This window comes from Emys orbicularis, chromosome 2 (assembly GCF_028017835.1).
Source record: "Emys orbicularis isolate rEmyOrb1 chromosome 2, rEmyOrb1.hap1, whole genome shotgun sequence".
Lineage (NCBI taxonomy): Eukaryota > Metazoa > Chordata > Testudines > Emydidae > Emys > Emys orbicularis.
Window position 1 is genome coordinate 144,311,466 of NC_088684.1, and position 13,444 is coordinate 144,324,909.

A 13,444-nucleotide genomic window follows, 5' to 3' on the forward strand; every position below is an offset into this window, starting at 1 on the left:
TATAGAGCATTGGTGCAACCAAGGTCCTGTAGTGACACCAAATCTTGTATAAAGGGGGTCAAATAAGGTGTCTATGAGGAGGTTCTGGTTTGCTGGTTATGATTATGCTATCTGTGTGCATGTATCATTTTGGTATGTAAAGTTATAAGTATTGGCTCTATCCTGTCTGTAGTTCAAACTTGTGCTATGCTTCTGGGTGATACCCCAGACAATGTGGCATCAGCTCTGCCTAGCCTCCTTGATGGCCCATTAAGGACCATCAGCTATACAACTGACCCATTGAGAGAAGGCAGATATGCCTTGTGACTCAGCAAGGTATGCAGGGACCTGCCTATGGACAGAACTCTGAGGTTATTCCATGCCCCGTGTGCTGGATAGCTTGTCTTTGGGCCAAAGAAAGCAGAGACCACATGGCAAGAGACTATAAAAGGCTGCTGCAGCTCCTCTTCTTGTCTTCAATCCTGCTTCATACCTCTGGAGGGACTTTGCTACAAACTGAAGCTCTGAACAAAGGACCGATGACCCATCCCAGCTGTGGATGTTCCAGAGACTTGATTTGAACCTGCAGTTTATTCCATCACTGCTACAAGCCTGAATCCAGAACTTTGCCATTACTGTATATAATTGATTCCATTTCACCAATTCTAGCTCTCATCTGTATCTTTTTTCCTTTTATGAATAAACCTTTAGATTTTAGATTCTAAGGATTGGCAACAGCGTGATTTGTGGGTAAGATCTGATTTGTATATTAACCTGGGTCTGGGTCTTGGTCCTTTGGGATCGGGAGAACCTTTTTTCTTTTACTGGGGTATTGGTTTTCATAACCATTCATCCCCATAACGAGTGGCACTGGTGGTGATACTGGGAAACTGGAGTGTCTGAGGGAATTGCTTGTGTGACTTTTGGTTGGCCAGTGGGGTGAGACCGAAGTCCTGTTTGGCTGGTTTGGTTTGCCTTGGTGTGAAAAGGAACGCCAGCCTTGGGCTGTAACTGCCCTGCTCTGAGCAATTTGTCCTGAATTGATACTCTCAGTAGTGTCCCACCAAAGGCAGCATTGTTACACCCACTAGGTGCCTTTTCTGCATCTTTGGGTGCCTAACCTCTTGGGCAATCTGGCCTTAAGTGATTTGCCCAGAGAGACACTGGCAGTGGTGAGACTTGAATACATGTCTCCCAAGCCAGCCCCCTAACCACTAGGCCAGCTCACCACCAGTCCATGAGCACCGACCGTCACAAAGAACTGAAGGCACAAGTGGGTGGCTCAGCCCAGAGGCAGGGAGAAGGACACTTGGCAGATCCCTGACACTGAGCCGTTGATAAGCTGGAGAGGGGGCAGAGAAGAGCCACGAGAATGATTAATGGATTAGAAAACCTGCCTTCCAGTGAGAGACTCCAGGTGCTCGATCTATTTAGCTTAATACAGAGAAGGTGAAGGGGGGACGTGATCCCAGTCTGCCAGTGCCTACATGAGAGCAGAGGAAGGTTTAACACAACGCAGTGGCTGGAAGGTGAAGCTAGAAATGAGGTGTCAATGTTTAACACGGAAGGTAATTAACCAGGGGACAATGTCCCAAGGAGCATGGTGGATTCTCCATCACTGACAATTTTGAACTCAAGACTGGCTGTTTTTCTAGCAGATCTGGCCTAGTTCACACAGGGATTCCTGCAGGCCAGGTCTATACGGGACACCAGACTAGATGAGCACAGTGGTTCCCACTGGCCTTCCCGTCTATGACTTTATGACTCGCGGCGCAGGCCTTACCACATGCCCAGATATCCACGGGTTTGCCGTACGCTTCTTTGCGCAGCACTTCGGGCGAGAGGTAACCGGGGGTGCCGGCGAAGCCTGGGGAGAAAACACAGAGCACAGACTGTGTTGCCATGACTGTCCTGGGCAGCAGGGGTGGGATGGGGGCGGGAAGGGGGCTCTGCCACTCACCAAACCAAGCCTGCTGATCCCCCTGCACCTCGATGGCCAGGCCAAAATCCGCCAGCTTCACCGCCGCGCCTTTGCACTTGCTGGCCAGGAGCAGGTTCTCCGGCTGTCGTGCCGAGCCGTTGGGCACAGGGCGCCGTGGGACCAGACACGCAGTCGGAGGGGGGTAGAGAAGGGGAGAGGGGAGAAAACAAAACAGAAGAACAACAACAGACGGTTTGCAGAAGCAGGTGAGAGACGTGCAAGGCTGATGAGCAGAGAGAACCGAGTGGGGGTCACACCCCGGGCGGGATGGGGCTATCGGTGCGTCCACACAGCCCGACCGGCTCGGCTGGCACCTTCCAGCCCCTGTGCTCTCTCGGCCTATGTGTTAGGATCCAGACTGACGCCCCTCCCTCCTAGCTCCCGTCCCCTGCACCCACTGCCATTACAGGGGGGCAGAAAGCCAGCTCCAGCTTTGGGATTATTCCAGGCCAGCACAGCCTCCAGCTTCCTGACCCATGGGCAAGTCCTGGCCTGTGTTGCTGTGTCCATCTGGCATGGCCTCTGTGCACATTCCAGCCGCCCAAAGCCCCACGCTGCTCTGGGCTTGAGGGGGACGACAAGCAGAGACCCTGCCTGCCCACTTTCCCTGGTGGTGCTCTGCCACCAGGCTGGGAGGCCGTTTTCCCCCCTCTGGGATTGGTGTCACGTCCCAAAGTCTTCAGTATGGCCTGCCAAGGCACCTGGGCTAACAAGAGAAGTAGGTGGCACGAAACAGGCTCTGAGAGCCAGGAAATCACCACCACCTTTGGCTGCAATTTGGGGCACCGAAGCAGCCCCCCCTTCCCAGGGCTTCCCAGCCCCCAATATGTCCATTCGCACAATATAAAACCCAATGCTTCTCTCCACCAAACATACACAGAAAGGGCCTCCCCTCTCCGCCACCTCCCGGGCATTCAGGTTCCGGCAGCAGGTGCCCCCCTCCCCTCCCCAGGTTGGCTGGCCTGGCTTCTCTGCTGGTGCCCCTAACCCCCCACATCGATCTTTCGGAGCTCAGCAGAGCCAGACAAATCAGAATGTCCCCTAGGAAACTCTGGAAATGTTATGCAAAGGGCTGGAAGCGCTGGCTCTGAGACAGAGGACAACAGCTGGATTGTACACATCTATCCACAGCTCCACCTCCCCTGACAAAGAGCACTGGCCGGGGGGTGACCACGCATGACTGTGCCAATGAGCCCCGCCCATGCCCTGCCGGGACCAGCTGCCTGATGGGGCAGGGACGGGATGGGAGTCTCAAAACTTCCCGTTGTCCAGATGCCGTGGCCTGAGATCAGGTCACACAGCGGCCACCAGACAGGCAGCAGGTGGGAATGAGCTCCAGCCACACAGAGATGAGAGTCTCGGGCCCCCAAACCTCAGTCCCGTGCCAGCCAGACACCCCGCCCTGGGGCTGGATCAGAGCCAACGCCCCCAGCGGTGAAAGGCCCCATACCCCATTCCTGCACCTGCCAGGCCCCTCAACCCGGAGGTGATCCGAGCCAGTGCCCCCAGGAGGGGAAAGACCCTGTTGTCCATTCCCTGGCCCCCGTGCCAGCCGGACCCCCTGCCCTTGGGCCAGATTGCAAGGGACACCTGTAGAGGCCAAAGGCCACTCCTCACGGAACCAGACGCTTGAGGGCTGATTGGGCTCCTCCTTGTTCTTTGAAGGAGGCTGGTGCCATTCCCCTTCTCCTTCTCGGCCCAGCCCCTGCATACGATGACACCAGCTGCACCCCAGAGCCGAGTGCCCACTGGCACCATGCCACTGCGTACAACGCAGCCCCCTGCCTCGCCAGTGCACCATGACACAAAGGGCAAGAAACCAGCTCCCCCGGGTGCCACTCCAGCATGTGCCAATGCCTGCTGCCCCGGCGTTGGGTGCCACTGCAGCACATGCCAATGCCCGCTCCCCTGTCCTCATGTGCCACTCCAGCACATGCCAATGCCTGCTCCCTCAACCCCGAGCGCCACTCCAGCACATGCCAGCACCCGCTACCCTGGCCCTGAGTGCCACTCCAGCACGGGCCAAGTGCCTGCTTTCCCGGCCCGAGCGTCACTCCAGCACATGCCAGCACCCGCTACCCTGGCCCCAAGTGATACTTGTGACGTTATTAACATGAACTGAGACCATATAGTTCATTGGTGCAACCAAGGTCCTGTAGTGACACCAAATCGTGTATAAAGGGGGTCAAATAAGGTGTCTATGAGGAGGTTCTGGTTTGCTGGTTATGATTATGCTATCTGTGTGTATGTATCATTTTGGTATGTAAAGTTATAAGTATTGGCGCTATACTGTCTGTAGTTCAAACTTGTGCTGTGCTTCTGGGTGACACCCCAGACAATGTGGCATCAGCTCTGCCTAGCCTCCTTGATGGCCCATTAAGGACCATCAGCTATACAACTGACCCATTGAGAGAAGGCAGATATGCCTTGTGACTCAGCAAGGTATGCAGGGACCTGCCTATGGACAGAACTCTGAGGTTTTTCCATGCCCCGTGTGCTGGATAGCTTGTCTTTGGGCCAAAGAAAGCAGAGACCACATGGCAAGAGACTATAAAAGGCTGCTGCAGCTCCTCTTCTTGTCTTCAATCCTGCTTCATACCTCTGGAAGGACTTTGCTACAAACTGAAGCTCTGAACAAAGGACCGATGACCCATCCCAGCTGTGGATGTTCCAGAGACTTGATTTGAACCTGCAGTTTATTCCATCACTGCTACAAGCCTGAATCCAGAACTTTGCCATTACTGTATATAATTGATTCCATTTCACCAATTCTAGCTCTCATCTGTATCTTTTTTCCTTTTATGAATAAACCTTTAGATTTTAGATTCTAAGGATTGGCAACAGCGTGATTTGTGGGTAAGATCTGATTTGTATATTAACCTGGGTCTGGGTCTTGGTCCTTTGGGATCAGGAGAACCTTTTTTCTTTTACTGGGGTATTGGTTTTCATAATCAGTCATCCCCATAACGAGTGGCACTGGTGGTGATACTGGGAAACTGGAGTGTCTGAGGGAATTGCTTGTGTGACTTGTGGTTAGCCAGTGGGGTAAAACCAAAGTCTTCTCTGTCTGGCTGGTTTGGTTTGCCTTGGTGTGAAAAGGAACCCCAGCCTTGGGCTGTAACTGCCCTGCTCTAAGCAATTTGTCCTTAATTGGTACTCTCAGTTGGGTCCCACCAAAGCCAGCATCATTACATCACTCCAGAACGTGCCAGTGCCTGCTCCCCCAGCCTCAGGCGCCACTCCAGCATGTGCCAAGCGCCTGCTACCGCGGCCCCGAGTGCCACTCCAACTCCCATAACACAATTCCATTTGCTTGAGCCCAGCTCCACCACCTTGCTGCGGCCCGACTCCGCTGCATCACCCCGCTCCATGATGATCCCACGCACCAGGTTCCAGCTCTCCAGCACACAGCCCAGCACCATGCAGTGTGCTCCATTGACCCACTGCAGCCCAGCTCCATGCACAAGAGCCCACCTTCGTCACCCCATGACAGCAGGATGGCACGAGCCACAGCCCAGCTCCATCACCTATTACAGCAGGACTCGAGGCACCAGCTCCAGCTCCATCACCCTGTTTCAGCAGGACTCCAGGTGAAAGCACCTAGCTGCACAAACCCATTAGGACAGGACGCCACATGCAACAGCCCGTCCCCATCAGGCTGTTAGAGGCATTCCATGCACCAGAGACCAGCTCCATCATCCCACTGTGGCATGGCTCAAGGCACCAGAATCCAGCTGCATCAATTTGCTATGGTTTGACTGCATGTTTGAGAGCCCCGTTCTAGCTACCTGCGGCATGGACTCCATGTGCCAGAATCAAGCCCCATCATCCTGACGCAGCACAATTCAATTCCCAAGAGCCAGCTCCATCATCTCATGACAACATGACTCCGCCTTTGAGAGCCCGGCTCCATTGCTCCATTAGAGCCCAATGTCTCATGTGACCGCCCAGCTCCATCACCCTGTTATGGTATGTCTCCAGGAGCCAGAACTGAGCTCCATCACCCCAGTACGGCACAACTCCACAGGCAAGAGCCCAGCTCCATCACCCCAGTACGGCACAACCCCACAGGCGAGAGCCCAGCTCCATCACCTTATTACAGAATAACCCTACAAGTGAAGGCCCAACTACATAACCCCGTTCCAGCATGACTCCAGGCACCAGACCCTGGCTCAACTACCACCTTGTGGCACAACCAGAGCCTGGCTCCATCACCCCATTACAGCATGACCCTATGCACCACAGCCCAGCCATGAAAACATCCTGTCCTGTCCTGTCCCCCTCCCCAGGCAGGTCACAGAGAGCCACAAGCTCCTGGGGAACGGCATCTTTGCCCCGTACCATTTCCCAGGTTTTCAGGGGATGTTCTGGAGGGACACCCCAGAGCGGTTCTGTGGCCTTTGGGACCCCAGCTGGCCTCCTCCAGTTCACAGGGGGCAGGAGCCCCCTGGAAAAGCTTGGTGTGTCACTGAAGGGGCAAGGAACTGCTGAACATTTCCTGTCTCCAAAGCCTGTAAGGGAAAGCTGGGCAGCAGCAGAGGAGGGGGAAGCCCAGCGTCTCCACCAGGGCTGGCGTAGGAACCCCCTTGTTAATTTCACAGCCCTGTTTCTGGGTCTCTCACGCACCCCTTTATCCCAGCCCCACTCGGCCACACGAGACCACATCCCTGCTCCTCACGCTTGGAGGCCCAGCGCGATTTGCGACGCCCAGGGGGCTTTATGGGGGGCAAACAAAAGACAAGCAACCCACGGCGGGCGTCACAGAGAACAGGTAACACGGTTCAACCAGACACAGGGCATGCAGACAGCGAGAGCCTTCCTCGGCAGGAGTCCCGCCCGCCCGCCCGCCGGTGCCGCCTGGGGGCGGGGAGAGATGTTGGACGAGGCAAAGGGGAGGGCAAGAAGAGAGGAAAAGGTTAGTCAGGCCTTGCTGCGCAGAACGAATCCTTCCTAGCAACCGGGGCTGGGCGCCTGTCCGATACCAAGGGGCACCAGTGGGTGAGCCCCTGCACTGATCTACGCAGGGGATGGGTGCCGGGAGAGGGGTAAAGAGCCTGATCTCGGCCCGCTGCCTGCTGCAGCTCCAGGAGGTGGCCGAGAGGCCAGCTGTATTGCCCCCGTTCAAGGGCCGGCTCCCTTGCCACGCCATCCCCTCAGCACAGTATCTTCTCTCCCAGGGATTCTCCAGTTGTCCTACGTGGCCGGCGGCTAGAAAGGAGCAGCTTCCGCTTTTGCCTCTGGATGGCGACAAACCCCAACCCCCACCCAGCCTCCCCAATTGCCTGGAGGTGCCAACAGGGCACTCTGTCCCTCCCTACTGGGCAGGGTCTGTCCGGCGCATCCCCATGGCTGAGCCGAGCCGAGCTGATTTCTGATTGGGCCCCCTGTGCCGGCCCCTTTCCCGCAGGCCCCTGCAGCGGCGTGGGGCTTGAGCCACTCCAGTTCTCGCTCAGAAACATGCACAAGGTACAAAGACGGACGGACGGACAGACGGACAGAGCAGCGGGGTAGAAAACTCACCTTGAGGTCTCTGTGGACGACCCCCATTTGGTGGCAATGGAGAACAGCCTCCAGGATCTGCTGGATGCAATGACTGCATGCAAACACCAGGGGGCGTGTTAGTTCATGGTGAGTGGTAACAACCACGCAGGCTGGTGGGGGGCGGGAGGTGAGAGGGGGGATGATGGGGGGCGGGGGGGACGGGAGGAGAAGAGGAAGAGGAGGAGGAAGAGAATGGAGATGATGGAGTCGGACTTCCTCTCAATCTCAGTCTCTAATTGCAAAGGAGCTGCCCCAAGTTACGGACCCGGAGGCGGGGGGGGGGGGGGGAAAGAAACGCCCCGTGATGGGGGAGCAGCCCTGGGCCAGGGAAAGGGGCCCAGGAGGGAAGACACAAAGGGCACCGGAGCGTTAGGGTCAGGCGGTGATGGAGGGGGTCTGCCATCTGCCTGCCTCCAGCACTGCCCTTCCCCCTGCTCTGGGCTCTCAGGGAGGACCTGCAGGCAGGGGATGTGAGGTGCCATCCTGGGAACCCCCAAATCCCCCCTCCCCCCAAAAATCCTGCTACCTCTGTCCCTTCAGCCCCATTCCATCAGGGAGGAAGCAGTACCAAACGTGGCACGAGGCCACCCACTGGAGACCCACCCCGCGGTGCCCTCCTGAAAGAGGACGGACAGCAGCAGGGATACAGCTGGCCCCTGGCCTGGCTGTCTGTACCTCCTGCCCCCGCTGCCCGGCCCTGACGCACCTTGGTAGCTACAGCAGAACCGAGACCTTGAGCCTGTTGAATTTCTGCCCACCCACTTCCCCTGCAAGTGACCAACCAGCCAGCCCAGCTGCGCTCCACTCCTACCCCGCCAGCCACCAGGCCTGTCCAAACCACCCAATGCACAGGGGTCACTGATCTGACATAGGGCAGGGCCCATCTCGGCCTGAAGCTCTGCAAGGGGCCAACCCAGTCCAAAATAACCAGCGATCGTCACCCGCTGCCCTCTGCCCAGCCTCAGCTCCCAAGTCTCCTCCCGATTCCGGCGTGGTTCCGCTCCCTGCCCAGCGCAGAGATGGGAGCATTCAGCTCCGGCCAAGCACTGCCCGGACGTGTAGTATTCCTGTGAGCGACTGAGGAGAGCCTGGGCCGGACGCCCTCACGCTGAGAGACACTGGGGCAAGGAGATTTTAATACACGGCCTGCGCCTCGCAGTCTCTTAGGAGCTGGGGCTCAGCTCACGGCTACGGGGGCAGCAGGAAGGGAGCGCAGGAGCACGTTTTGTGTAGGCCCTACAGAAATGCTGGGAATGGCTTGTCTTCAGCCCCAGGGAGCCATGTTTTCATAGGACCTCCCCCAGTCCCGCCCAGAAGGGCATCCCGCATTGGAACCATTTGGTCCTTAATCTTCTCGGAAGGTGCCCCCTTCCAGCCAGGTACCAACCCCCGAGCACCTCACACCTAGGGGCAATTCAGACGCTCACACACTCCTGTGCTGCAGGGCAGGGCTGTCTCCATTGTGCTGAGGGGAAACCGAGGCACGGGGTGACCTTGCCCAAGCTCAAAGAGGAAGGGCGTGAAGGAGACAGGAATTGAACCTGGGTCTCCTGCGAGCCAGTCCAGCAGCCAAGGCACCTTCCTCCCCGCGACCCCGAGGCCTTTCCTCATGCTAGAGCATCTTTGTGGGGAGCTCTCAGAGCCCCCAGGAAATCTGCACAGGGTCCTGCAAACCTCCCCCCATCACTGTCTCTGATCTGTGGCCCCCCAGCCTGCCCCGCGATAACCACCTCACCCTGGGCGAGGGCCCCACTCGCCAACTCTTTTCGTAACAGCCACGCCAAACCTCGCCCCTTGGCATCCGATCTCACGGTCCAGGTACACCGCAGGAGCCAATAGTGATGTCACCACCACGCGGCCCCAGAGCAGACACTGTCCTTTCGAGCTTGTGAATTTGGGGCACTTGGACCTTTTTGCATGCTCCTTCCAGCCCAGAGCGGGCACTCATGTCTGGCCCATAAGCTGTCCTAGAGCTCCGCTGACCGCCTTGGTTTCCAGTTCTCTTCCAGGACCGATTCCCAGTGATCTTTGTAGTTCTGGTTGCCGTGGGTTCCTGTTCTTGGAGAAAAGACTCTTCTCCCATGGCACTGGAAAGAGGGGCCCCTCCCTGGGAACATCTGGGTGCAGGGGAATCTCATCCGGGGGTCCTCGTCTCTGTGCGTTGCCAACGTGGAGCCCATTGGACTTCTGAATGCAGAGCAGACCCCTTCTGTCTTCTCAGGCGTCTGCTTGCAGGGGAGTGTGGATGGTGGAAAACAGGTTGAGGGCTAGAGGGGATTGAACAATCACCCTGCCCTCACACAGCCTCCTCTTCCAAGCCAAGCCAAGAGTGTCCCTCTGCAAGGGGAAAGACGCAGAGCACACTGAATGCAAACGTCGAACGTTGATGGAATGGACCCATCATCCACAGGCCTCAGTCAGGGCCTTGAATTGAGTCACAAACTCAAAGGCCCCCAGACCTGAGGCGACTGACTTGGAGGGAAAGAATGAAAAATGTCCTGACTGGTTAAGAGATGACCCAGGGGACGGGGTGCCATTTACACCCACAAAAGGATGCGCATGGCAAGGAGGGGGAGGAACTGTCCAGGGATGGCCAGGGGCTTGAATTAGGCATATGGGGATGAGCTCTGGCTGAAAATCAGGAAATGCTTCCTGGCATGGAAGGTCTTCCCTGGGAAGGGTTGGGAGCCCCTCACTTGGGACATCTTAAGACCAGGCTGGACAAAGCCTAGGAGAATCAATTGTAGGAACCAATATATATATAAATGGAAAAAAGGGGAAGTTGACAGTAATAAATATTAATTGGAAGTTAGGAATTGTAGAAAATTGATAAGGGAAGCCAAGGGACACAAGGAGAAATCTATGGCCAGCAGAGTTAAGGACAATAAGAAGGAGGTTTTAAAAAATATATTAGGAACAAAAAGAATCCTGACAATGGAATTGGTCCATTGCTAGATGGAAATGATAGAATTATCACTATAATGCAGAAAAGGCAGAAGTGTTCAATAAATATTTCTGTTCTGTATTGGGAGGAAAAAATAGATGATGTAGTCTCATCATATAGTGATGATAATAACAGGCTTTCCATTCCACTGGTATCTCAGGAAGACATTTAACAGCAGCTACTGAAGTTGGACATTTTTAAATCAGCAAATTCAGAACACTTGCATCCAAGAGTTTTAAAAGAGCTGGCTGAGGAGCTTGCCGGCCTATTAATGTTCATTTTCAATAGGTCTTGGAGCACTGGGGAAATTCCAGAAGACTAGAAAAAAAGCTAATGTTGTGCCAATTTTTAAAAATGGTGAATGGGACAACCTGGGCAATTATAGGCCTATCAGCCTGACATCGATCCTGGGCAAGATAATGGAGTGGCTGATACAGGACTCGATTAATAAAGAATTAAAGGAGCATAATGTAATTAATGCAAATCAACACAGGTTTACGGAAAAATATCTTGTCAAACTAACTTGATATCTTTTTTTGATGAGGGTAATAACATTGATGTAATATACTTGGATACTGTAAGGCAAATGACCTCGTACTGCACAACATTTTGATTACAAAACTAGAAGTCTAAAATTAACACGGTACACATGAAATGGATTCAAAACTGGCCATCTGATAAGTCACAAAATGTAATTGTAAACGGACAATTGTCATCAAGCGGGTGTGTTTCTAGCGCAGTCCTGCAGGGACTATTTTACATTTTTTACTCAATGATGTGGAGAAAAAAACAAACCCATCACTGATAAAGTTTGCAGATGATATAAAATTTGGAGGAGTGGTAAATAATGAAGAGGACAAGTCACCGACACAGAGAGATCAGGATTGCTTGGTAAACTGGGTGCAAGGAAACAGTATGAGTAAATGTACACGGGTAGGAATAAAGAATATAGGCCATACGGGATGGGGGACTCTATCCTGGGAAGCAGTGACTCTGAAAAAGATTTGGGGGTCACGGTGGATAATCAGCAGAATGTGAGCGCCCCATGTGATGCTGTGGCCAAAACAGCTAATGCGATCCTGGGATGCATAAACAAGGGAATCTCAAGTAGGAGCAGAGAGGTTATTTCACCTCTGTGTTTGGCGCTGGTGCGACTGCTGCTGGGATCCGGTGCCCAGTTCTGGTGCTCACAATTCAAGGAGGATGTCGATAAATTGGAAAGGGAGCAGAGAAGAGCCACGAGAATGATTAAAGGATTAGAAAACCTGACAGAGTGAGAGACACAAGGAGCTTCATCTGTTTTGCTCAACAGAGACGGTTAAGAGGTGACTTGATTACAGTCTGTCAGTACCTACGTGGGAAACCAATATTTGATAACAGGCTCTTCAGTCTAGCAGAGGAAGGTCTAACATGATCCAATGGCTGGGAGTTGAAGCTAGACAAAGTCAGACTGGAAATAAGGCGTACATTTTTAACAGTCAGAGTAATTAACTGTTGGGACAATTTCCCACGAGTCGTGGTGGATTCTCCATCACTGACAATTTTAAAATCAAGACTGGCTGTTTCTTTAAAAAATCTGCTCTAGTAATTATTATGGGGGAAGTTCCATGGCCCGTGCCCTACAGCAGCTCAGACCAGATGATCATAGAAGATTAGGGTTGGAAGAGCCCTCAGGAGGTCATCTAGTCCAACCCCCTGCTCAAAGCAGGACCAACCCCAACTAAATCATCCCAGCCAGGGCTTTGTCAAGCCGGGCCTTAAAAACCTCTAAGGATGGAGATTCCACCATCTCCCTAGGTAACCCATTCCAGTGCTTCACCACCCTCCTAGTGAAATAGTTTTTCCTAATATCCAACCTAGACCTCTCCCACTGCAACGTGAGACCATTGCTCCTTGTTCTGTCATCTGCCACTACTGAGAACAGCTGAGCTCCATCCTCTTTGGAACCCCCTTTCAGGTAGTTGAAAGCAGCTATCAAATCCCCCTCATTCTTCTCTTCTGCAGACTAACAATCCCAGTTCCCTGAGCCTCTCCTCATAAGTCAGGTGCCCCAGCCCCCTGATCATTTTTGTTGCCCTCCGCTGGACTCTCTCCAATTTGTCCACATCCTTTCTGTAGTGGGGGGACCAAAACTGGACACAATACTCCAGATGTGGCCTCACCAGTGCCGAATAGAGGGGAATAATCACTTCCCTTGATCTGCTGGCAATGCTCCTACTAATGCAGCCCAATATGCCATTGGTGTTCTTGGCAACAAGGGCACACTATTGACTCTCATCCAGCTTCTCATCCACCGTAATCCCCAGGTCCTTTTCTGCAGAACTGCTGCTTAGCCATTCGATCCCCAGCCTGTAGCAGTGCATGGGATTCTTCCATCCAAAGTGCAGGACTCTACACTTGTCCTTGTTGAACCTCATCAGATTTCTTTTGGCCCAATCCTCCAATTTGTCTAGGTCATTCTGGACCCTATCCCTACCCTCCAGCATATCTACCTCTCCCTGCAGCTTAGTGTCATCTGCGACGATCACAGTGATCTATGTATCTGCATGAAACCAGCTCCGCCCTGGACAAGGGGCAACTAGATGAGCTTGCATCCTCGCCCAACTGTTCTGCTTCTAGGAGGGCATTTCTTTGAAGCAGCACATGGGGGAAATCTGACACGCTAGCAGAGATACCCTCCTCCCCCTCCCTTGGAGACGGCATCAGAGACACAGGGCCCAGTTTGCGACGTGTCGGCCCCCGTGCTTAGAATGGATGAAGGGTCCCTGCTGTGTGACGTCTCTGCATTCAAAATGAGTGGGGGCGAGTGGGTTTCCTCCTAGCCTGCCCTCAGCTTTCTGCTGCATGGTGGAATGGTGGAAAACACACTGTGAGTTCGGGGAGATCTGCCATGCCCGGCTCTGGGAATTCAGGGATCCAGAGGGAGCTGCAACCATCGCTCCGCTAGCCCCGGCTCCTTCCCATGTGCACCGGGCCCGGTTGGAGAGCAGAGCTTAGAG

General features: G+C 54.1%; 1 protein-coding gene across 15 annotated transcripts in view; it reads right to left on the reverse strand.

Annotated features, from left to right (window-relative positions):
• The window catches only part of CAMK2B (calcium/calmodulin dependent protein kinase II beta), a 138,791-nt gene that overhangs the window by 49,689 nt on the left and 75,658 nt on the right, over positions 1-13,444 (reverse strand). For 14 of the 15 annotated variants that reach the window (XM_065397918.1, XM_065397917.1, XM_065397914.1 and 11 more), the window contains exons 6-8: positions 7,481-7,553; positions 1,940-2,042; positions 1,763-1,846 (exon numbers count right to left, since the gene is read on the reverse strand). In XM_065397918.1, the coding sequence (XP_065253990.1) occupies positions 1,763-1,846; positions 1,940-2,042; positions 7,481-7,553 (260 nt within the window). The remainder of the gene's footprint in view (positions 1-1,762; positions 1,847-1,939; positions 2,043-7,480; positions 7,554-13,444) is intronic. The other variant, XM_065397911.1, reaches the window with a different exon arrangement.